The sequence below is a fragment of the Scophthalmus maximus genome, chromosome 5 (genome assembly GCF_022379125.1).
Source record: "Scophthalmus maximus strain ysfricsl-2021 chromosome 5, ASM2237912v1, whole genome shotgun sequence".
Taxonomy (NCBI): Eukaryota; Metazoa; Chordata; class Actinopteri; order Pleuronectiformes; family Scophthalmidae; genus Scophthalmus; species Scophthalmus maximus.
Genome location: NC_061519.1, coordinates 11,721,799 through 11,745,685, shown reverse-complemented (window position 1 = coordinate 11,745,685; position 23,887 = coordinate 11,721,799). Strand labels below are relative to the sequence as shown.

Genomic DNA, 23,887 nt, shown 5'->3' with positions numbered 1-23,887 from the left:
AAGACACATGTCAAAATTAAGTTCTCTAACAAGCTGCTATATAAGTGTTCTGTATTCATGCTGTCTTTATGATAAGTTTGTGTGGATTTGATTAGAAATCCTTCTTCTGTTTTTCAGCTGAACGTAGCTGTGAAGTGTCTGAAGACGGATGTGCTCAGCCAGCCCGACGCTCTGGAAGATTTCATCTGTGAGGTCAACGCCATGCACTCCCTGGACCACCAGAACCTCATTCGCCTCTACGGTGTGGTGCTCACACACCCAATGAAGATGGTAGTGGACACACAGAAACCTTAATGCACACAGGGAGGAAAATACAGAGTCAGATGAAGTCTAACACAGTCTATGCACATGTGCACATCAGTCACAAGTGTACTCTTATTCTTGGCTTCACTGTGCTCTCACTTACACCCGCTCAAACACAAATGTTGCTCTGAGGCACTCTCGGCTTCCTGTGACCTTAAAGTCCATCTGAATCAGGTCAGGCATCTCAAGGCTTTTGTCAAGACTGGAGATGGGAAGATTGTGGGCTAAAATAAGGGCTGACATTTTGGCCTTGTTTTCACCCAGTGTTTCCTTTTAGTTATTTCCTCTGGGGTTTTTGGATTCTATTTGACAAATAGTTATCTGCCCATGTTATGAAAACCTATTGCCAACGTCTCTTTCAGTTCTTTGGTTTCTTCCATATGTCACATTGCATTCTCCTTTTCATCAACATCTCCTCCTCCTGTTCTCACTTCTTATCGTCTTTGAATCACATCTCTTTCTTTTCTCATTTCATCTATTCCTTTTACTGTTTATTATATTTCACCATCCTCCTTCCCCTTTTCACCGACCATCTCTTCATCTCTCTTCCTGTTCTGCAGGTGACGGAGCTGGCTCCTCTGGGTTCTCTGCTGGAGCGTTTGCGATGTGTTCGTCCACAGGGTCCAGTGTTGATCCACACCCTGTGTCAGTATGCTGTACAGGTGGCCTGCGGCATGGCTTACCTGGAGCAGAGGCGCTTCATCCACAGGGACCTGGCAGCCAGGTAGGGCACAGAGAGGTTTTTGGCAGCTATACAGAAAGGCCAAACCCCATTTATTTATTTAATTGTCTATAAAACATTTTTCTTTTTAGGATGTTTTTACTGGCATGTTGAATTATTTATATTTCTTCTCCTTCTCCACCACCCAGAAATTTACAGGCTATTATAGGGAGACTTGGCACACAAGCAAAATGAGTCAGTTGTTGGCCGGCTGGACTGGGTGGTCCAACTTCTTGGTCTTTGCCAAATTAGTCACGTATCTTTTAGTGTTGAAACTATTGCGATGCTTGAGAAAAAAATGTAATGGTTGGTAAAAATGAGTCATTTCCCCAGTGAAAGTTGTAATAAAAAAATGGTAATGAATTCACATTCATTCGCTGTTACAGTATACTAAACATTTTTCTTCCTGTGGTTTAAAAAAATCTGGACCATCGAAATCCTGCCAGTTTTATACCCTGCGAGTGTAATCCTCATAGGATCCAATATTCATACAGTTAAAAATTTACAATAGGTCCTGAGATGTGCAGCTGAGTTTAAAATGGGATATGACTTATCCCAACATGCTACGTGGACTGAAACTGAACGACATCTGTAGTGTGTAAACGTTGCTAAACTGCCCCAATGTTGTGGATCTAACTCAACAAGTGCAACTCTATTAAATAAAATGTTGGGGGTTTAGATGGGGGGGTGTTCAAGTTCAATTTGATAGATTGCTTTTCTCCTATCAACAGGCACTTAAACAGTTGTCATATCAATCATTATTGTTTATTGTTTTCGTGAGGAGCAGTAAAAACTGTGATAGACATGTAATATTGAGTTTAACTTTTCACATTTTGAAAGTGTTGCACCTTAATTTCCCACAACACTCATTATGTTTGTGATGCATATATGTATGTTTACTATAAATATAAACATTTTAAATATTTGACCCGTCTCTTCAGGAACATCCTATTGGCCTCAGCTCAACGAGTGAAGATCGGTGACTTTGGCCTGATGAGGGCGCTGCCTAACAACCATGAGCACTACGTCATGCAGGAGCATCGCAAGGTCCCCTTTGCATGGTGGGTAGACTGTACTTTGATATGATCCAGAGTTAAATACGAGCCGTTTTAGAGGTTAGGGTCTGAAAATGACTCATTTGAAAGTTTCCACAGAGAAATTTGATTAGTCAAAACTTCGTTCCAGCCCTGCTGTTAATTCTTATAAAACCAGGCTTGGTCAGATTTTACATTCCCTTCAGTCAAGCAACAAGTCTGTCTATTTTGACATCTAGAAATCTGCCTTGCTCCTATTGATTTTATTCATATGGATATATAATCTTTAAGTTTCAAAATAATACTTCCTTTTAAATCCCCTTTTCTGTCAGAGTAGCCACTTTTAAAGAATCAGTGCATTCCTGATCTAAACTGAGCTTTACCTCCGGACAGATTTGCACAGATGTAATTGGTTTATGTATTTTGGTGATGGTCTCACTCCAGGTGTGCCCCAGAGAGTCTGAAGACCAGAACGTTCTCCCACGCGACAGATACGTGGATGTTTGGAGTCACGCTCTGGGAGATGTTCACACATGGTCAGGAGCCCTGGCTGGGTCTCAACGGGAGCCAGGTAAACACCAACCAGCCAAAAGATCACAGTTAGACTCAAAAACGTGTCACATTTTTTGACTTCTACACTGAAATTTTCTGTCCTCTGTTGTCATTTTTTTTTCTCTTTTGTGGGAAAAACAAACAATCTTAATTTTAGATTCTGCACAAGATTGATAAAGAATGTGAACGCCTCCCCAAGCCAGAGGACTGTCCGCAGGATATCTATAATGTCATGCTGCAGTGCTGGGCACAGAAACCAGACGACAGACCTACTTTTGTTTCCCTGAGAGAGTTCCTGCTTGAGGTATGGAAGAAGTTTATTTTTCCTTTTTTTCTAACTGTTAGGATTCCTAAACTTCCATGCAAACCAACTAAACAAAAGACGCCTGATTGGCATTCATGACGCCTCTTTTGCACAGAGGCCAGTGTTTCCTCGCCAATCTAATTTCTGTATGAATGAACTTTTAGCTCCATCTAGTGGACAGACTCCAAAGAAGAAACTGAAAAATGCCTTCAGCTGAAAATAACAATGACAACCAGCATACAATTTGGACAAAGTTTCCTGTCTAAAAGATACTTTGGTGTGTACGTGTGTGTGTTTCAGACCATGCCCACAGACATGTGTGCTCTTCAGGACTTTGATGAGCCTGACAAACTGCAGATCGTGATCAACGATGTCATCACCATAATAGAGGGAAGGTCAGTAAAAATGAGTTTAATAGTTGTTTAATAAACCTTATTTCCAACCTCACTACTGATGAATGTTGTTTTAAAGTAAAAAAAAAACAAGATGGAAAGTGACCTTTAAAGATATTTCGACTTGCAAACCTCATTAATTAGTTGAAGAATTTCTACTAAACTAAATGCACTATAGTGTGACTGTCAGGTTACTTAATGTCCAGTCTGATTATTTGATGTCCCCTGCAGATGTACACATTTCACCCCCGACACCCAATGTCAAAAAGTGTGGTTGATCCTGTCTCATCCTCACTATCTCCGTCTCTCAGGGCGGAGAACTACTGGTGGCGAGGTCAAAACAAGCGCACTCTCAAAGTCGGACAGTTCCCCAGAAATGTGGTGACATCAGTGGCGGGTTTGTCAGCTCATGATATCAGCCGGCCGCTGAAGAACAGCTTCATCCACACAGGACACGGAGACTCCAACCCTCGCCGCTGCTGGGGCTTCCCTGACAGGATTGATGAGTAAGAGTTTTTTTACTTTTAGCGTTGTTTGAATTCTTGAACCACGAAGTTGTGCAATAATATAATTATGCCCCTCATTGGAATTTGGTGGTCTATAGTTTTTGCCGAGTTGTAGTAGTAATAAACTCTCACCAGTAGATGGCAGTAGGATACTATTTTAAATGTCCACCAGCAACATTTTTTTATTACAACATTATACATTACACAGGTTAGAAATATTAACTAACATTATCTGTAATGAAGTTTGTCGCTCTCCTCTCTCCAGGCTGTACCTCGGGAATCCCATGGATCCTCCTGATGTTCTGGGTTTGGATCTTAGCGGCACTCGGCCCACACAGCTGCCAGGACGAACGAAAAGTGAGTGGAAGAGCTGTTAGTAAATACTTAAACCACGCCAGAGTCATGATTATCATCATGATTATCATAACTGATATTCATTCTTTAATACCATTGGGTATCCACCAACACTAGGGTGTTTACAAGTGAACATTATAATGTTTACTATTGTTGTTAACCAGAAGTTTAGTATGACCAGGATCAGTGCCGTGGCCCTTCACGTTCTACTTGGAAATTTTTTTATATTGTGTTTCTTAACCAGTTGCCATGGCAAATAAAGACCTGTAGACATTAATGATTTGCAACATATCTTTAATGTTTGTTTGTGTTAGTCCTTATTTAATGTACTAGTCAGGCAATTACAAAATGATAGCAGATTCCTCTTATACAGAATGGATAATGTGTTTAAATGTTCATGTTAGAGTACAGTAGTGTAGATCTTGCTTCTGACAAGACCATTGGCTTCTTTTTATTTTTTTCTAACACTTGCTTTAAAGCCTTTGTTTTCCAATCTGGTATTTGCTTCCTCTTTTTTTCTGATCTTTGCTCTGCTGTCATATTTTCTGTTTCTCCTTTTTGCGACGGGCGTATCCGTTCTCATTTGTCCAGAGGATCGTCCTCCCCGCCCTCCTCAACCAGCAGTGTTAATCAAGAGTAAGTCTGGTCTCTCTCAGCAGCCCCTCACCCATTGCTCCTGCCCTCTCTGTTCTCTCCTTGCCCCACTCTTCAAAGGTATATCCCATAGTTGTTTGTCTCTCCTTTGTCTGTGTTTGCAGTGACTTTCTCATCTGCTTTTCTTTCTTTCTTGAAATATTTGTTTTCTCCATCCTTCCACCGTATTGTACTTGCTGTATAGTAAGGTGCTAGGCCTATACTGTGCAGTATAAGCCTAACTCTGAGTCTTTGTCGGAGTGGAGTGTATTTTTTTCATGAACCTTTTTCATGAACTTAATGAATGCATTGTGTGTTTGCGTCTCCAGAGCCTTGCTACGATCCAGTAAATGAGGATGAAGATCTGACCTCTGCGGGGTTAAAGAGATTATCACTTCGAAAAACGGGCTCTGTCAAAAGCTTAAAAATCAAACCCGCTGCATGGGTCTCTGCCTCCAAACAGGGGATAAGCCGGGTTTCGGGCTCAGGCTACAACCCCAAGAGTGAAGTGTCCCTCATTGACTTTGGGGAGGAGTTCCCCCCATCCACACCCTCCCCCTCCCCTGTGGTTGAAATCCAGATCCCCTCACTGGCGAAGCTGGCTTTGGAAGCAGAGAACATCATGGACCGGACTCCTCCTCAAAGTCCATGTAGATCGTTGCCCCGCCCCCTGCACCCCACACCAGTAGTGGATTGGGATGCACGACCATTGCCCCCACCCCCAGCCTATGATGACGTGGCCCAAGACGAAGATGATATGGAGGTACGGTAGAAGGTGATACAGCATCTTGACGCTTTGCTAAAATTTTATGGGAATGTGAATGTTTATTTCCTTTTGCTATCACCTAGACTGCACTGAAGATATAAATTGTTTACTGGAAATGTGTCAATCTTCTTTCTTTGTCAAGGTGAGCTCAATCAACAGCTCAGAGCAGCAGCATGAAGAAGAGCGGAGTGATGTTCGTAACCCAGACGAGGCTGATGTTGCTCTCTCCTCTGGACAGACGATGCAGCTTGAGGCTCTTGTCTCCAGGGGTCCAGACAGACTGGGATTGGAGGATAACCTCTTTCTCCCCAGCAAGCAGAGCCAGGACCAGTCCACGTCTTTCTCCCAGTCTGTAGAAATCTTCCAAGAACTCCAGCAGGAGTGCATGAGGAGGCTCAATGTACCGACAGGAACCGCTGCTCGGTCAAGCTCGCCGTCCCAGACCTCAGCGTCGCTTCCCCACTCTCCTCAGACCTCCAATGAAGACAAACCCCAGATCCCCCCACGTGTCCCTATCCCCCCTCGCCCCATAAAAAGGGGCGACTACACATCTGCTCGCTGGTCAAGGGATCTTTCTCTGTCCCCGACACCAGCAGACGCCACAGAGGAAGTTTTAGTCCTGGAAATGAACCGACCACCTCAGATCCCTCCAAGGGACCCTTTGTCCCAGCCGGGCTCTAGGACTCCTAGCCCCATGGGCCTGTTGGTCGGCTCCCCCCAGCAGAGAGTCTACTCTGTCAGCCCCACTGCCATGCAGGCTCCCCTCACGTCCTGCCCCCCCACACACACCTATGGCTCCTACCTCTCCACCTCTCCAGGTAAACTCATGCCTACCACACACAGCTTTGCCTCAGATCCTAAATACGCTGCACCCAAAGTCATCCAGGCGCAGGGGAAGGACCCTGCCAGTAAAGGCCCCTGTATACTTCCCATTGTACGTGATGGACGTAAAGTGAGCAGCACCCACTATTACCTCCTGCCGGAGAGGCCGCCATACCTTGACCGATACGACCGCTTCTTCAGAGAGGCAGAGAGCCTCCCTGCCAGCTGTGTGGAGGAAAGGCATGTACGGCAAGCTAACACCGCCACAGTCAGACCCATGGTGGTCAGCAGCCAGGCTGTCCAGGGACACGCCCAGGGACAGGGCCTTGTCCAGCCCGGTGAGCTGAAGGCTAATTTCTCCTCCAACAACAACAGCAGTCTTGGTGGACCACGGTCAGGGATGAGGACATCGCTAAGTCTCCCTCGCGTCTGTTCAGATGGGTTGACAGCACCAGTGGTCACTGCATCCTGTACCAGGACAGATGGAGGAGGGAATACAGCTGACAGGGTCAAAATGGTAAGGTCAGAGATATCAGGATTGTGTTTTGCAACTACTCGGCTCTTTGCAACACGAAGCATGCATAATTGTATGCTTTAAATCGTGTGCTGACAGGGAATTTTATATTTCTTCAGTAATTTAATTGCTGAGCTTAATGCTGGATGTTTAACCCCTGAGCAGGTCGACTACCGAAAAAAACAGAAAAAATAGCAGTAGAGTAGAGACTACATAAATACACTGTTACTCACATCAAGGAGCTACAAAATTGCAAGTCCGACTCTAATAACATAGATCAATTGATTTAAATCCAAAACAGTTACTGCAGATAAAGTTTTATCGAGAACAATTCTCACAGTAATAGTATGAATTATAGTTGAAATATAGCCGGCGATGCATGACGCATAATTTTTACTTTAAGAATCTAGTACTCCTCAGCTTTGACTCGCTATTACCAAACTTTATTTACCTGCAAGGGTCTGGCAATATAGAAGGATTGGCAAGATATTTCTGAGTTGTTCAGCATTTTCGGTTGGCTATCTGCCAGCTTGGTTTTGAGTCATTTGTGTTGCACTTACAGCAGCTGGTCAGCGGGAAGCAGTGTATGGGCTGATATACTAGCAAACACTGTAGTGGCCAATGTGCAACTATACAACCAAAAACACCTTGTGAAGAACTGTCCACTGTAGTGACCACTACGGTTAGTCAGAGAGCAATTCATTCTTGGTTCAGTAGTGTGAGAGTTCACGATCAAGCCATTACCACTATTAGATGAAATATAAGTGTGATGTTGGGTAATTCAGTGGAATTGATCTATAAAGTAATAAAGCCTTGAGATGTGATGTAATGTCAATTTGATATATGTTTTACTCGACTTCTCTCCGTTGAAACTTGCTCTTTTTGGTGACAGTCAGAATTAGTTTTATTATTATTTAAAAAAAACTAACAAACAAAAAACAAATATGTCTTGTAAGTATGTGTGTTATGGTGAACAACAAATCACATTTGCTCATATATTTGCATCACTGAGCGCAAGGGGGCGTGTCTCTCTCTTTCAATTGCTGGCACATACAGTGGTAGCGTTTAATTGCTCATATCCTGTATAATTGATCAAATTAATTCCCCATTCAAATTAGTATCTGAACCAAATTATTATTGACGCGTGTAACACTAAAAACAATTTTCACGTTGGAGCTTGACAAAAGCCAACGAGTGACACTAATTACTAAGTTTAAATGTCTTTTGAGTTTAAAACTTGGTAGCATACAAACACGTTTATCTATTCCCGTCACAAACGAAAGAGCACAAAAATATTTTCATCTCATATTTTGAAATATGCCATTGTCCTTTGGAGACTAAGGCCATATTATTATTTTTTGCAGAGAGTTGTATTTAAAGGACAAGGAAGCAGTTGGGTCCTATTTGCCAGCCAATTGATCCGGACACCGATTGAACCTGATTGAACTGGAGTCAGAATCGCTGTGAAACACAGCCGGCTCAACATTGATCAGGCACTTGGCATTTACTAGTGGATACTGAGATCTGTGACTGCACACCAGTCGCAGTGGGGACGTGGGATTGTATATAAATTGCACTGCAGAGGTGCTCAATGCAAGCTATAGACCTGCAGTTGACTTTCACTGGCTGTGAGCTCAAACAACAGAAGTAGCAGGAGGTAATGTGGTTATTGTATAGTTTCACAAAAAATACTGATCATGTGAAAATAATTAACACATTCAAATAACTCGTGACTTTGCTGTGAGAGATTCCCATCACAAAACAACTGATTTTATGTATTTAGCGAAGAGACTGGAGACTCGTGAAATGTAGTGATGAAAAATACTGTATCTCTTGGATTCTTCTTTTCAGGTGAAGCCAAAAGTTAACAGAGAAGTTCTGATAAGTGCTGAAAAATATGATTTGATTTGTCCATTTTGAAAGTATTGGTATGTAAATTATTATTGTCAAGTTGAGCCTGATGATTTCACCGTGCGGAGAGGACACAGTGTTGTGATCAAATGTTGATGTTGAAGGTACAAGGAGGCAGGGGATACATACAGTAATGTGCTGTTGAATGTTGCAGAGACTTACACGGTTGTTGTATGATCCAGGTGCAGGATGCAGTTCACGGTGTCACGATAGAGGAGTGCCAAGCTGCCCTCCACAACTGGAACGTCCAGAAGGCTGTGCAATACCTAAAGGTGAGAATGTTTATTACTACACCACGAAGAAGTGTCTGCACTGCAGCAATGCATTTCCTACATACTAATACTGCGCAAAATGTTCAGGCACTAAATGTTAAGGAGGCTTTCAAAAATGATTGCACGATTGCTTGTTATTTATCACTTAATGCAAAAATCAGCAAACAGACAACATAAATCGAGTCAACATTTTACTTTAAGCACACACCCAGTACTTGTGCAGAGTTTCATAAACACTCCACGGCAACGGTCCACCAAAATAAAGGCCCCGTGAAGTGGGTGATTATATTGCAGCTCTGTAGTTATTAAAGGGGAACCAGAGTCGTTAGTGGTAAACACTGCTGTGCTGCAGAAGACTCCTCAGAGATCCATTTCACTGCGGCTCATGTCAGGCCTTGAGTGCTTTTCTATAATAACTTTTTTCTGTATAGGCCATAACTGCAAACAAGTAGTCATTCAAAGTTGCTTTGTGTAATCTTTACTTTTCTATCAGGTTACGATGGCAGCAACTTTGTTGATCCTTAAGGGAAAACCGGGTCATTACTGCTGCAATGAGCCGGTTATAAATAAAAAGCATATGGACTTACTGATGTGTATACAGCAGACTTCAGCTCCCTGATAACTGGCTGCAGTCTGGCCGGCAAAGGTGGTGGATGGAGGCAGTCGAATGGGAGCCACACAAGGGAACACTCGAGTGGCGGCAAAGTTTATAAGAGAAAGAAAAATGCAACGCAGAGGTCTCAAACTATGCAACAGGAGTGTTTGAACAGAGGCATTAAGGTTCTACTAAGAGTTTAAATATCAATATTCTAATATGAGAATCAGTCCTAGAACAGGTAATGTCGGAATTGGAAGTATCAATATTTCATTAAAAATCTGCATATGCACAGAAACCGTGACTTTCACGTGTGCAACATAACAGCTACACAGTCATAATGTAATATGTTAAGAGTTGGATTTGAACATCTAGCTATTTGTACTTGGATGTCAAATATGTCAGGGTAGAAAAATTATGGAATTTTGAAATAGAAAATGTGTGGGAACCCTGTTAATACAGTAACTCCCCCCGTGAGCCTTCTGTCCCAACCTCCCTCCCTCCCTCCCTCGCTCCCGGCGTCTTTGTACGACAGTCAGACATTTGTTTGTCTCCGCAGGTGGAGCAGTTGTTCTGTTTGGGTCTGAGGAGCAGGTCAGAGTGTCTCAAGCTGCTGGAGATGTGTGACTGGAACCTGGAGGTGGCCAGCACTCACATGTTAGATAACTATGGATCTACAAGGCAGAGGTACAGTTCAGTGCTCTATAGTCATTTTACAGGTCAAGGCTTCCCACAGAAAATAATAAAATAATAGACTTTACTCTGCTATTGCTGCCCAGCAGTGACTCTCCATCTGTCGTCTTTATTATTATTTTAGCACCCAGAGCCTCGAATCAACATTTAAAACTTGGTCCAGATATTTGATCTCGAGTCTGTGGCGCTTTTGTCTTTGTGAGAGATAAAGCTCATTGAGCCCCACACTCTGATATGAGGGTTGATTCAGAAACAATACCATTCAAATCTGCTTCCTAATTGGTCTTAACTGCTGGATATTTTCCCTCCTGCAAATATAATATTGCTGCCAGTTTATCAAGAAGTTAACAGCAGACATATGCAGCGATAGACAGGCAGCAGTGTGACGCAATAAGCACACTGGTGTGTTTTCTTTATGAGGCTACGGCTCATATGTGGTTGCTAGACTGAGAACGTTTTCTGCTTTGTTCAAATGTTGTATAGAAAAATAAAAAGTATGGAAATTATTTTTAATCTAAAGTTTCTCACCTTAAAAGCCTCAAAATTAACAGTTGTTCTTCCAAATAAATGTCAATATCATTCATGTTAATTTAGGGAATCTAATGTAAATCTTTTTTTTGTTTGCAGACGGTGACAGAGATCTCCAGCTGCAGAGCTCTGATTGGATCCTCATCGTCAGTAAAACATCAGAGGAGGCGATTCTGCTCCTGACCCTTTCAGTTTGATGCTTCAGTCAAACCTTCAATCAGAGGAGTGTTCTCCGAACAAGCACAAAATACCAAATTCATTATGGTTCTATTCATACCTACCATGGATGCAGGAAAAAAAAAAGACACATTGCGGTCATATTTTAACTCTGGTCTTAAAGATATGTCAATGTTGCACTTATTTAAAAGTTGCCGACTGCCATCCACCATCTTTTCAAAGTGGGGAAAAAAGAGTCCGCTTGAAACAGGTCCCTCAAACAGATCCGTCACAGACTCTGGGTGCTACCACACTGTCAGTCATCACTGCCGCTCTTACACTGATGACCAACTGCGGAGAGATACTCAAAAACTTTTTTCCTTTTTTCAATGTCATTAAACAGCCAGGCTGGGAGTGAATCTGAAGAAGGCACAGCGAGACGACGAGCACAATATACACAGTAGCACTTTCTAAAAAAGGTTTTGTGTCGAAGACTGAAATCCGGGATCACACTTGCTGATCACGGTCACAACTGAACCTGAATACTGAACAGTGTATGAACATTTATGGTCATGAGATATCAGCACCCTGTGCTGCAGCTGTAGGATCTGCATCGCCACTTGAAGCGATCGTGTTAGAAATAATTCATAAAGTACTTCCACCTCATCCGTGCACAACAATTTACAAAGCACATTTGTAATGAACTGGCCTCACAGGTTTCATTGCAGGGAATCGTTTTGCCCGTTGACTGTTATTAAGACGTGTGGGAATATGATAATGAAGATTGTCTGTGCATTTTATACTTAAATAAGGGAAGTCGCCAACGTAGTACTGCACACACTGTGCTTAGAATCGAAAGTTACACCAGTCCAGCGTTGACCTGAGTCAAGAGAAGGAATGGAAACAGAAGAGAATAAGTTTGTCCCAGATTCGCCACAAAACTGTCTAATTTATACTCGGAGGGTAAAAAACATTATACCATTTACAAAGAGACATTTACTCTATTTGTGAACAAAAATTTAGAAAACTATTATCTTCATATATATTTTAACACAATGCTTAGGGATTTGAGAAGACTGACATTTCCATGACTGGGCAGGCAACTTCAGAAATGACTGTATTTAATTAAATACTGGGACCAGTTTCACAGAGATGGACTTTGACAGCAGCAGAAATCAAAGTCATCAACAGACGCCAGAGAGAATTCATCAATTACACAAAGCTGTGCAGTTCTCGACACAACTAGAATGTTTAATTGTCCAAGAAATCTGGGTAAATCACATTTTGTTTTGTTTTTTTCAAACCCGTCAAATCGCACAGCTCCCCTCACTGCGGCATATATATCATCTTTCTGCAAGAACTCTACGGTTACGACGACACTTTACTCGGAAAATCCAGCAAAGAATGTAACGACACAAAAAAAGGCTCAAGTAGAATAAGAGCTGGCAGCAGTGCAGACCTGGAGCTGAGCTGCTGTGGTTCCTCCATGTCTGTATGGCAGGACTCCGCAGGACGTCACTGCTGCTCACTTCCATCCTGTTAGCCGCATTCTGCAAATTTTTCAGAATGAGTTGCACCAAAGCATTGTTAACAAAATGCAAATTATAAGCCATGTTTTCCTTTTTTTTTGACAGGTCAGCCGTTGTCAACGAGGCTCCTAGTTCTTAGTGGCTATAACGTTTAAGGCTTAAAGTAAGTTGTTAAACCGTCAAAAATACATGAGACTAATCTAAGACAGGCCGAACAGTTAACACTGGTCTAAAATATCTTTGTGAAACCAGCCCCTGATCTGTCACTGTCGCAACACAGCCAGAGACTCCAGATGCCACCTTTATCATATTCCATCCCTCTAAGCACTTTGTCCACAAAGAACTCAGCAGAAAACTCCCGCCGGCTTGATATTTCCTGCATGTTTCCAGACTACGTTGTCAGCAAATAACATAAACATAGTGAGATTTCATCCCAAGGCACAGGTCCTGTCCCATAATCATCACTTTACGAACCGCAGCCGTGATATTTTGGTCAGCAGCTTCAGGGGCAATACTTCCGCACTTCTCCGACACGTCAGCTGTGGGTGAAGTTGCTGCTGGACGTGAGCAATGAAGGGTTTAAAACGCAGTCAATAGCTTTTTTATGTCAGATGCACTGAATATTTGAGGACTCTGGTGAAAGAAAGGGCAATAAAAGGCATTGCACGTGCTTTGACCAAATGTTAAAAACAATCCTCTTTTTGCCAACTGGTCCCCATCTATGTAATTACCATATAAACGTCTATGGCCACATGTGTTGCCATGGCTTCGCTCCAAGCCAACTAACCCCTCCATATGTCCCCAAACACCCCCAGTATGTGGCACGTCTGAGCACAATCTGTGTGGGCAGGAACTTCACCGGGCGGGGCCTCAGAAGAAGCTACTCCCGAGCCACAACAAGTCCCGCCCGAGTGTATTAAGAGGCTTCAAAACAAAACACACACACAAAAAACAAACGACTAAAGCATGAGCAGGACAGATTTTTTAGAAAACCAGTCAAAGCTTCCTCCTGTGTGCGATAAAGGCTGCTGTAGAACCTGTGACCTCCCAGTCTGTCCACCCGTCAGCGCCACCCAGTCATGAGAATATCTGTGAGCCTTCATCTCTGTCCTGATGTATCCTAGTGATCACATGCACACGGTTTTCAGTATAAAGTGGTGGTGACTCCGTTTTCCTCCCCAGACCAGGAAGAGGTGTTCGTTAAACACTGATCCGCAGTCGCTCTCACTATGCTCTCACTTCAGTGAGTCGGGACAAGTCGATGTGCTGTTTGTCTTCATACCAAGCTGCTGTAGTTGTATTAGAATGACCGAACCTCATGGTGTTAATGATCAACCCAAAGCAACGCTGTCCTGTTTGTGGTGTCGACACTGATGTAGGAAAAAAAAAAATGTTGGTTTCAGTTCAACAGTTCTGTTTTGGTCTTTGTTTGCCAGGAACACTCCACCAGAAACGTTCCCGTCTCTCTTGTTTCCGCTGTTCTTCCTACTTGCCAACTTGCCATTTCTCTGTCACTTCTACGTGTGTTTGCTACCCAGGATGTGGTTTATTTTGAATAGCTACTGTACAGCTGGTTTCCCTCATTTCTCTCCTCCTGGGTTGACGGAAATGGTCAAGAGAAGTCAATGCTGCCGAATTTATAAATGTATTTTTTATTAAAGAGTTCATTATTTTTTACCTCTTCTCTGTTGACTGTTTTCATTCTCCTGTGTATCTCTGTTATGGCTGCTTGAATGGGATATCATGCAGGATTATGTTTTTACCCATGAAGACGAAGATGTTCTCCACACGCTGCGATGAATAAGAGCTAATCATTATATATAAGACAAATTTGAATAGCCACTGAAGTGTTTCTGACCATTTTAGCATAAATAATAAATCCACAGCAAGGCTCTACACAGGGAATGTGTAGAGCCTTGCTGTAAAATAAAATTTTATACTGTAAAATGCTCATCTAATTGTGTTCGTTATGCAAATGTGCCAAAACCACTGGTCAACGGATACATCCATCAATCGCTAGGAAATTATTGGACACCATTTTAGTTTGTTGTCTCAGCGTATTAATATTTGCTAATAATCACTACACACAAAGTGCAGCTCAGGCTCATGGGAATCCCATCAAGTTTTGTAGATAATTTGGTTCGGTCATAAACCAAAGTGTTTTGACAAAGTACAAATTGCCATAAGTGAACAATTCAACCAGCTGGTGGCGCTAAATAAGAGGATTCTCTGGGGACAATCGGTATCCTTGACGTGGTTTTGGAGGAGATATAACAGTGGAACGTGGTGGTGTTAATATTTATCACTGCAGTTCACACACAATATGGGAATTTGAAGATTGCGCCTTGGTCTGCACTTCTGATTGGAACTTCTGACTATTTTTAGACACTTCATACCCTGAACGATAAATCATTCCGGAAAAAAAACTATTGGATTTAACTGTAATGAAAACCATTGATCATTGTGACCCTGGGTACACGTAACAAGCTCTGGAGTGTCAACGACTTTATATGTAAGGAGCTGTCGAGCTCTGCCTCCAGTGTGATGTAACAGATCAATCACAAGTCAATGAGGCTGTGTTTGTGTTTGTGATCATCGACGCGCCGACAATTGCGAAGCCTTGATCCCTGTGAGAAAATAAAACCCAGACCTCGTGCATGTCGACCGTATTGATCCCCTTCAGCACATATCAATTGACCACCCTATTGCATATTCATATCGTGTGCTCCAACGAGCGCTTTATGGTTCACAGTTCATGAATTGTTTCGGATGTGTCGGGACCTTAATGAGCATATCACTGACCCATTTGTTTCTTGACGAGAGGGCGGGAATCTAAAAGTTGTCTGCCGGTCAATGACACCTAAAAAAAAAATCATTATGGAATAAGACTGAACAACGAGGCTTAGCGCAGAGTGATGTGGTGGAAATTTTAAGAGACGGCATTGCCTGAGGAACTGCTGAACCTTCTGTCACGAAAACAAACATTATTTTTTGATTTTCTTTTCCCTCCCTCGCTGTTCGCTGTCTTTCTTGACTGGAAGAACTTCTGCTTACTAGTGAGAGACCAAGTCCATTCATCTTAGTGGTGTGTGTGTGTGTGTGTGTGTGTGTGTGTGTGTGTGTTTAGGGTATCATTACTCAGTCCCTGGGCAAATTATTAATGCCTGTTGTTGCAGTAGTTTTGGGCACTAGTGGGCTTACAGGAATCCCCCAGAGAAATTATTGTAGTTCTCACCAAATAGATGAGGGTAAATAAAGAGGCAGGAGAGACAAAGCAAAAGCAGGAAGAGGAGCAGTTAAGGCTCTACCTTGTGCTGTCTGGAATAGAGAGCCTCCTATATTTATATATGTGTATATATATATTTATATGTGTCTACAGTTTGCTTTATAGAATACCATTTCAATATCTCTCTGTATATTTTTCTTTCTTTAAAAAAAAAGAAGATATATTTGAAGGAAGATACAATATACCTTTTTCCCAGACTGTCTTTTTCCTTCCTTGCGTCCACTTTGTTGTTCAGAGTCGAAACTTTAGCTCGGCGCCACAGCACAGGTGCAGACCTTCGTGGAGCTGAGGAGCAGAGAGAGAAGGACGGCGACAGGATGATTGGGGAGAGGAGGAGACAAGTGAGAGAAAGGAGCAGGAGGAGAAGAAAAAGAGACAGAAGGATTAGTGGATGGACAGAGTGGGAGCAGTGGTGTGTTCCAAACACACAGTTCAACTTTTTCTTTAGCTCCACAATGTCTATCTTATGACATTTATCTGGTACAAATGATTTGAATAAAAAATCATTTCCATATAATTTGTCTGCACACAGGTTGATAAGGCTAAAATGAATGAATGGCATTGTACTGCATTACATCACACAACCCTTAACTTTTTTCTTTTGTTTTGATTACAGTTCCCTTGAAATAATTAATCTGGATGAAAGCGTTTTTGTAGAAATAATATTATATTATGATTATATTGCAATGGTGAAAGGATTTTAATAAAACCTTAATAATGAATTGTTTAAAGGAGCACATTATAGGATTTTTGTTTGTACTATCGTCAGACCAGCCGTGATGCAGTGAGTTACTTCCACTTCCAACTTTTATTCTTATTTTTAAGAGACCCTGAAAGCCACAAGAGCAACTTCAGTGCTGAGCTGCGTGTCACAGTTGGAGTAGCGTTATGAACAGTGATACGATCACTTGCTGCGCTGATCCAAATGATTTAAAATCAGTAAAACGAGTTGTAATTTCCTCTCATTACAGTTTTGTGTGGCAGTTGGAGCGTCTTTGTCTCGGGAAATGTGTCTTATTACTGAATGGAACAGAAAAAATTGTGTTTTCAATCAAATTGATTGGATTTGCATGCATCCCAGCGAGTCCTTTGACATTAAACAGTCATTTGAACCATTGCTAAAATAAGAACATTCATTAGCGTAACTTTTAACAACACAAAGCAATGCACTGCAGGGATTGATAAACTTTTCAAGTTACATTGTTCCTCTTCCTGTCTCTCTCTCTCTGACTTTGGTTACCTGCTATCCTCTCTGGTTCCTCGACAATACAGTAAAGGTACAGTGTGTGCAGTCCTCAGATCGACTAAATAATGATGTGCAGCGAAAGGATGCACTTTTGTCTTCTTACATAAGACCACTTGGGTAAATGAGCAAGACACAGGGAGGTGGAGTGTTTTGTCATTGAGAGTGCGGACAAAATAATGAACCTCCACCCAGAAAACATAAATTAATCATTGTGCTCACGGTTAATGATAGCCCTTTGTCCAATGTCCCCGTAGGTAATTGTGGAATTATCTAACCTTAACTACTATTAACCATCTATTCATTACCTTGTTTCAAATCATGTCAATCGTGTCCAAACCTCCTCCTTGTAACATATAATATGAATTTGATCTTGCAAAAGCCCTTAAAAATTACAAGATGTAATCATGCCGTGCCACAGTGGGGCATGTTCATGCATTGGACATAATGAGACATGAACATGTGAGGTCAGCTGTGGAATAGAGAACCTGGCTCTTATTGGGCTTATAAATGATTGTCGTTCTTATATTGGTACATTATGTGCATCTTCCCCCATGTGACATCCTGGGAAGTGCCGCAACACGTACATACCTAGACATATTGTACAGAACATGTGCATGTGTAATGTGCAGGTCTCCATTATACTGTATGATTACACTTTCATTTTTTCACAGACAAACAGCCGGAGAAGCACACTCTCTTTGTTTTAGTGAAGGTGGTGGGGGTGGTGTGGTGTCAGTCACCTCTGGGACATGCTCAACGCCTAGAAAAGAAACTTAAAAATTCAAAATGCAAGTCTTTGGTTGTGATGAGTAAAAAGACATATCAGTGGTGAGTAAAAGAGACACATGTAGTAACGGCAATGCCATTTCGTAAGGTCAAGAAGAAAAAAAAAAGCTGCAAACCACTTAAAATATGCCATATTCAAGAAATTGAAGGGTGTGAAGATGGGTGAAGGAGAAGAGGTAGAGAGATAAGAGGAGTGGTGGCCGGCTGATCGGAAGAGAGGGTGAACCTGGGAATTGAAGAGGAGAAGGGGATGAGGGGCTGTTGGAACTGGAGGAGGAGGGAGGGAGATACAAAGAGGATTCAGGGAAAACAGGCAGTGGTGAAGGTCAATAGCGGAGAAAGTGGTGTCAACTGGACCTCATTTTACATGTAATTCTTTGGCGAATGCTTTTGTTCAAAGCCATGCACGGAGGATGTGCAATCCAAGCCACAGTAGATCAAGGAGAAGGACACCTATGTGTCATGCTCCACCAGACACAAGGCTGATGTTGTTCAGGGAGGGAGAGAGAGAGAGAGAGAGAAAGGGAGAGGCAGAAACAGAGATTCAGGTGAATGTATTATCTCCAAAGAAAAAGCTCTTCAAGACAAAGGGATTCTACTGTCCACGTCAAATAAAACAAATTGATACCTTGATACCATAAAGGAGTGGGGACTAGTTTTCATTCATCCGTAAATCGTGATCTGTAAACCTAAATGAGCGACCTCAGGTTGGTGGCCCATGCCATGCTGGAGGCAAGAAGCGACCTATATCTGTACGAGTCTTATCGATGATAGTCCGATGTAAGATTGACCATCCGACCGCAGCCACATACGAGGTATACTCTCTTTGTGTTCACTATACCTAGATTTACATATTAAAGTATTAAAAATAAGGCTATCATGGATTTTTTTTATATTTCTAATCACATAACCACTTGTATGGGATACACGTGGGGCGGCTTGTTGTCCACAGTCTCTATATTTTGGTTTTTCATCCGTAGTTTTACAACTTTGGTTCTGTCTCATCACTCTCAGACACCTACGTTATGAATCAAACTGAATCACTGATGTTGAAACATTGAAAAACACACACACACACACACACACACACACACACACACACACACACACACACACACACACACACACACACACACACACACACACACACACACACACACACACACACACACACACACACACACACACACACACGGTTTAACATTTACCAAGGTTTTAAAAACTATGCTCGCTAGGGGGGTTCAGCAGCATCAGCCCCCATTGAAATTCTGATTCCACCGATCAACATGTGTGTATTTTATAACATTTGGAGGGAAACATGTGGATGTAAATAACTTTAAAGCCATTTCAGTGGGTAGCAAGTAGCATAACTTTTCTGCCATGCAGTATTGCATGAGAAATGTAATTAGGCTTAACATTAGGGGAACGATGTGTGGACCAGGTGCATGGCGCTCTGGGAGTGCCATGGTAACAATTGTAACAAACATTTTCAATACCTAGATATGTTACTGCTGCGCTGTGTGTTTTCAATGGACTACTACCACGAGTAGTCATTAGCTTGCACACTGGTCTCCTCTCCCAGACGATAACGCTCCTTAAATTCAGTTGCCATCTACATCCCACCCTGTGGCAAGAAATGATGAAATGGGATGCTTATCGGAAGGACACACTGCAGAACTAGACACCAGGCACCCCAACTCTGCAATCTTCATCCTCACTGATTTATGGCTCAGGTTGGTTACCTTTCCAGACAAAGACACTAAATATTCAATCTTCTTTATCAGCTTTTTTTGTGTGTTGTTTTGCTGAATCAAGGGCCCATCTTCCCTGGAGCACTTCTGACCAGGCACATTCAGACTGTGCCATCAGAATTTCAGTCAAGTCAAACCAATGTGGAACCTAGAGGACACTGAACATCTGAGGAACTGCAAAATAGGTAAGCAGGCTTCACATTCCTGCACAGACACTCGCTGGGCTTTCTGTGCTCCAAGGAAATATCTGCCCTAATGATCATCTAATGCAATGGTCCTCCAGTGACAGCTGCCATCCCCTCACCCTCACCAACAGGCCTGCTGGAGGCCCTCGGACACAAGTCCAACCAGCATCCCCTGTCTCTCCTGTCCAACAGCTCTATTCCGTTCAACTTAAATGTCTAGAGGCCAGTCCAGCTGATCTCATGCAAACTAAAAAGACAATGTGTGACAGGTGACAGACCTTAACCTTAACTTCTACAACTTTGCCTACACACTTACCAAGACACTCGCTGTTCCCTTCTGTATAAATCATTTTTGTTGACTACAATGGTGACACATTCCATAATCCGTCATGAGTAATGCTTCACTTGGGTCCCCGTCCCAATAAGTTTTTGGATTCCTATGATTTCCTCCAAATGTTAAGGTCTGTACCGCTCACTTAGGCGAGAGCGATTTATCAAAAGAGTAAAATAATGGACACACTGCTGTGTTTTTCTGAGATCTTCTTTTGGTCTATATGGAACTCGTGTTTCAACCAGAAAAAAAAGTGTATTCCTCAGGCAAAGCTGACATCGTGAGCACACGTCTATACAGATAAGCTGTGGTGACTGATCACACATTATCAGTGAAATACAAAAGGCTTATTGATATCAGGACAATATGCCAATTATTAAGTTAATATTAGGCCTAGTGATAACAGAATCAAGGAGAAGTATTCACATCATGTTATTTATATATAAAGCTTTACTGTTACAACTACCGGATTATCTTACAGAACAAATTCCTGTTAAATCCTGTAACAACAGAACAAGATCCGCCCAAATATTTCACGGACATTCCCCGCATTCACACTGATCTCGGACAAACTCGTTTTAACTATTATGCAGCTTTTAAATGGAATGAATTACAAACCAACTTCAAACTGAACAGTCTCATTTCATTTGTAGAATTCAAACAGTTATTATTAGAACACTTCTAACAAAATATCTTTAGCATAAAATGTGGCCTTATTACAAAATAGGGGGGGGGGGGGGGGGGGGGGGGGGGCTGAAATGATGGAATTGTGGCTTCTAACTTGTTTTTTTTAATACTGGAAGCCACACTGAAGCATGGTTTGGACTTTGTTCTTGAAATTCCTCCTTTTTCAGACGCCGTGCTCCAGTACCTCCACGCCACCATATACTGTAGATGTCCCTCTTTCCTATTGTGCCTTGCACAGCACGTTTAGCACACACGAGGGCACACATTGATCCACCATGCTGATACTGGTGGAGCTTGTAATAAAGCAGCTGAAACAGAATGAGCCTTTGTTTTTCTTCAAACATTATCTCTATTGCCAAGGCATGGCCAATAAAATGCTGATTACACTGCTCCCTTGGCGTTGTTTAAGGCAATGCGTTAATTCTTCATAATCTCAAACAACTCTTTTGGCTGTTCTATAGGAAGGAATTAAAACCCAGAGATGAGATCAAAGCTAGTAACATTTCCTGATCTTTACTGGCCTGTTCATGCTCTGTCGGTAGAAGAAGAAGGATGACGACGAAAAGGGACAAGCGCAAGGTCTTTTTTAGTAACGTAATTGAATTAATGATAATATGTCATTATCTTTTCTCAACTTATCTTATTTGCAGGCTGGTAACTAGGTCTGGGATAGAAGAAAAAAAACTTCCTCAAAGTCTCTGTCTCAATAGACACTTAATCAATACACTAAGAAAATAGTTTAGTGATATGGAAAGTAAGCAGAGAGAAAGAAAGGAAGACAAAAGAGGAGGGGGGCAGGAAGAAGGGGCAATCATTTGACAGTCAAAATCAAAATGAAGTTTAAAATAAAATGGTGATATTCAAGCTTTTGCCCTTGAACCTTAACCCAAAGAACAGCCCGTTATAGATGTCGTGCAGTATGTTCGTACCTGTCGTACGCGACAGACAATGCGTCATGTTACAAAAGTCCTCATAACATTTGATCAGTTGAAGCAACTCACGGTTTGTTTGGACGGGAAGCTAACACTTGCGTCGTTCGTGGCCCTTTCAGGAGATTTGTAGTGCCCCTGGAACTTCAGTGTCTCTTCGGAGTCTTTGTACAACACGTCCACGATGATAAATCCAACATTGAATGACTTAAATGATCATTTTTATCCCGTTTTTCAAGACGTAAAAGATTACTGTTGTTGTTCGCGGACTTCTAGTTGTCCATGTTTGATCCACTTGACCAATCAGAGGCTTTGTTACAAACTTGTATCAACCAGACGCTGTGTTTTCGAACGGTCGAAAAAAACAAAGATTTTACACTGAAAACAGGACCTCTCACTCCTCCTGTTTACTCCTACTGACACTCCTCTGTGTTGCTGCAGACAGGAACTGCCTTGCAGAATGGCACAAGTGACTTTTTGCGTTAAAAAAAATCAAAGGACCAATTTGTAGAAAAATGTACATACCTTTGATTTGCATTTGTAAGAAGTTTTGAATTGATTTCCCTTATAGCCAAGGCTTCAAAGAACAGCTTTCAAGAGGGAAAAATCTTCATCAATGTTGTTGGTGTGTCTCACAGACATTATAATGAAGGTCTGTGAGATTCAATTTCCGTTTAGTTTTTTCTTTTGTCTTTATGGTCATATAACTATTTTTACATTCATGTGATATCACTGTAGAATACATGTTCTGATAGCCTAGGTTGTCCTGAAAAAATATAACTTGACTACATTTCAGGGTTAAGGTTTGACAAGCCTTATTACACGAGGTGACGCGGCAGAGCAAAAATAGGAAAAATGTAGAGTGAAGGATAACTTCAAGATATCTGAATGCAAAATGGATTTGTGGTACAAATATAAGTTAAGAATGTAATTATAAAAGGTGAAAAATGACTCACTCCATGCTGTGAAGGGTTAAAACATGAACAGTATGTAAGACTGTCAATAAATCTTACTGAGTGTATTTAATCAGCAGTAAAAGGATTGCGGCCCATCATGTTAAAAGACGTACAGATAATATTGTGTAAGGGTTATGATTGCATTTAGTTGTGGCAATACATCACTATCCACCGCAAGGCAGGGCTCCAAAATTATCCTGCTGAGGGGCCCAAATGTACAGGACTGGCCCTGAGCACCAGGATTATTAAAATTTCTCTAAAAGTAGCAGATAAAGCAGATTTTTAACTCTCTACTCTCAGCTACAGAAGTTGGCAAAGAAACAGAAAGTCTACCCTTGGCGGTCAGTACAGTTTAACATTATATAGATTTACCCAAGAATATAATTCGAACAAAAGTAACCATAGCACCAGATACAGTATCTGCAATATATGCTTTACTTTACATTTTGAAAATGATGACAATTAACCTGGGTTTGGGCACTGCTGTTTATGTAATGATTACATTACAATATGTGTCAGATGTCAAATTAGTTCAGGAAGTATGCCAATAAATGAGGAACCAGGGAAACACATTGTAACTAAGTTAAAATGTAAAAAAATGAATGTGAATCATTGTAGCCAACATAAACAAATGTGATTTTTCCTAAAGTTTGGTGTCAAACACATTTTATCTGTATCCTTCACACATAGATGTGAAATGTTTGCATCTGCACAGAGAAGATGGTGATCTGCTTGATTTCACAGCAGTTATGATGGTTTACAAAAAATTTTTTTAGTTTTTTTTTATTAATATCCACAAAAATGTTCTTCCCCCTCCATCGCCACCAACATATGGCTTCCATCTAGGTCTGCTCCCGTTTCCGGCATTGGTTTGTGCCCATTGTCCTCCCCTCTGTATCCTATATACACACTAACTAACGCAGAGGTCAGACATGTTAGTTAGACAGTCAAAGTATAATTTTCTGAACAGGTTGGCCGAGTTCACTCTTAGACATAGTGTGAGAGGTGCAGGTGCAGTACCACAGTGGTGTGTACTGTCTGTCTGGCTGTGCTGATCCTGATTTTGTTGCAATATGAACATTTGTCCTGCTCTCTCTGTAATGACGGGAGCCTGTGGATAGGACATGCAGTCCTATTCAATAATA

The 23,887-nt window shown here is 41.7% G+C and overlaps 1 protein-coding gene and 1 long non-coding RNA gene across 14 annotated transcripts in view; one reads left to right on the top strand and one right to left on the bottom strand.

Moving 5' to 3' along the window:
* LOC118310980 (activated CDC42 kinase 1-like) overlaps window positions 1–14,262 on the top strand; it is a 48,848-nt gene extending 34,586 nt beyond the window's left edge. For 7 of the 11 annotated variants that reach the window (XM_035634432.2, XM_035634428.2, XM_035634424.2 and 4 more), the window contains 12 exons: window positions 118–270; window positions 864–1,027; window positions 1,966–2,085; window positions 2,503–2,629; window positions 2,768–2,914; window positions 3,215–3,309; window positions 3,618–3,812; window positions 4,078–4,169; window positions 5,129–5,562; window positions 5,708–6,904; window positions 8,995–9,084; window positions 10,239–14,262. In XM_035634432.2, the coding sequence (XP_035490325.2) occupies window positions 118–270; window positions 864–1,027; window positions 1,966–2,085; window positions 2,503–2,629; window positions 2,768–2,914; window positions 3,215–3,309; window positions 3,618–3,812; window positions 4,078–4,169; window positions 5,129–5,562; window positions 5,708–6,904; window positions 8,995–9,084; window positions 10,239–10,430 (3,006 nt within the window). In that variant the 3' untranslated portion in view covers window positions 10,431–14,262. Of the gene's footprint in view, window positions 1–117; window positions 271–863; window positions 1,028–1,965; window positions 2,086–2,502; window positions 2,630–2,767; window positions 2,915–3,214; window positions 3,310–3,617; window positions 3,813–4,077; window positions 4,170–4,757; window positions 4,881–5,128; window positions 5,563–5,707; window positions 6,905–8,994; window positions 9,085–10,238 lie in introns of all 11 variants that reach the window. The other 4 variants (XM_035634434.2, XM_035634433.2, XM_035634431.2 and 1 more) reach the window with 3 other exon arrangements.
* Window positions 267–22,131, bottom strand: LOC118310983. Of its 3 annotated transcripts, none has more exons than XR_004793882.2 (6): window positions 21,859–22,131; window positions 16,057–16,156; window positions 9,672–15,445; window positions 8,975–9,078; window positions 4,040–4,150; window positions 267–289 (listed from the first exon to the last, which is right to left on the bottom strand). It is a non-coding gene; the product is annotated as an uncharacterized LOC118310983 (long non-coding RNA). The 3 variants fall into 3 exon arrangements; XR_004793881.2 differs by lacking the exon at window positions 267–289 and adding an exon at window positions 3,321–3,796; XR_004793880.2 differs by lacking the exons at window positions 267–289; window positions 4,040–4,150 and adding an exon at window positions 6,567–6,855.
* Between the last annotated feature and the right edge of the window lie 1,756 nt (window positions 22,132–23,887).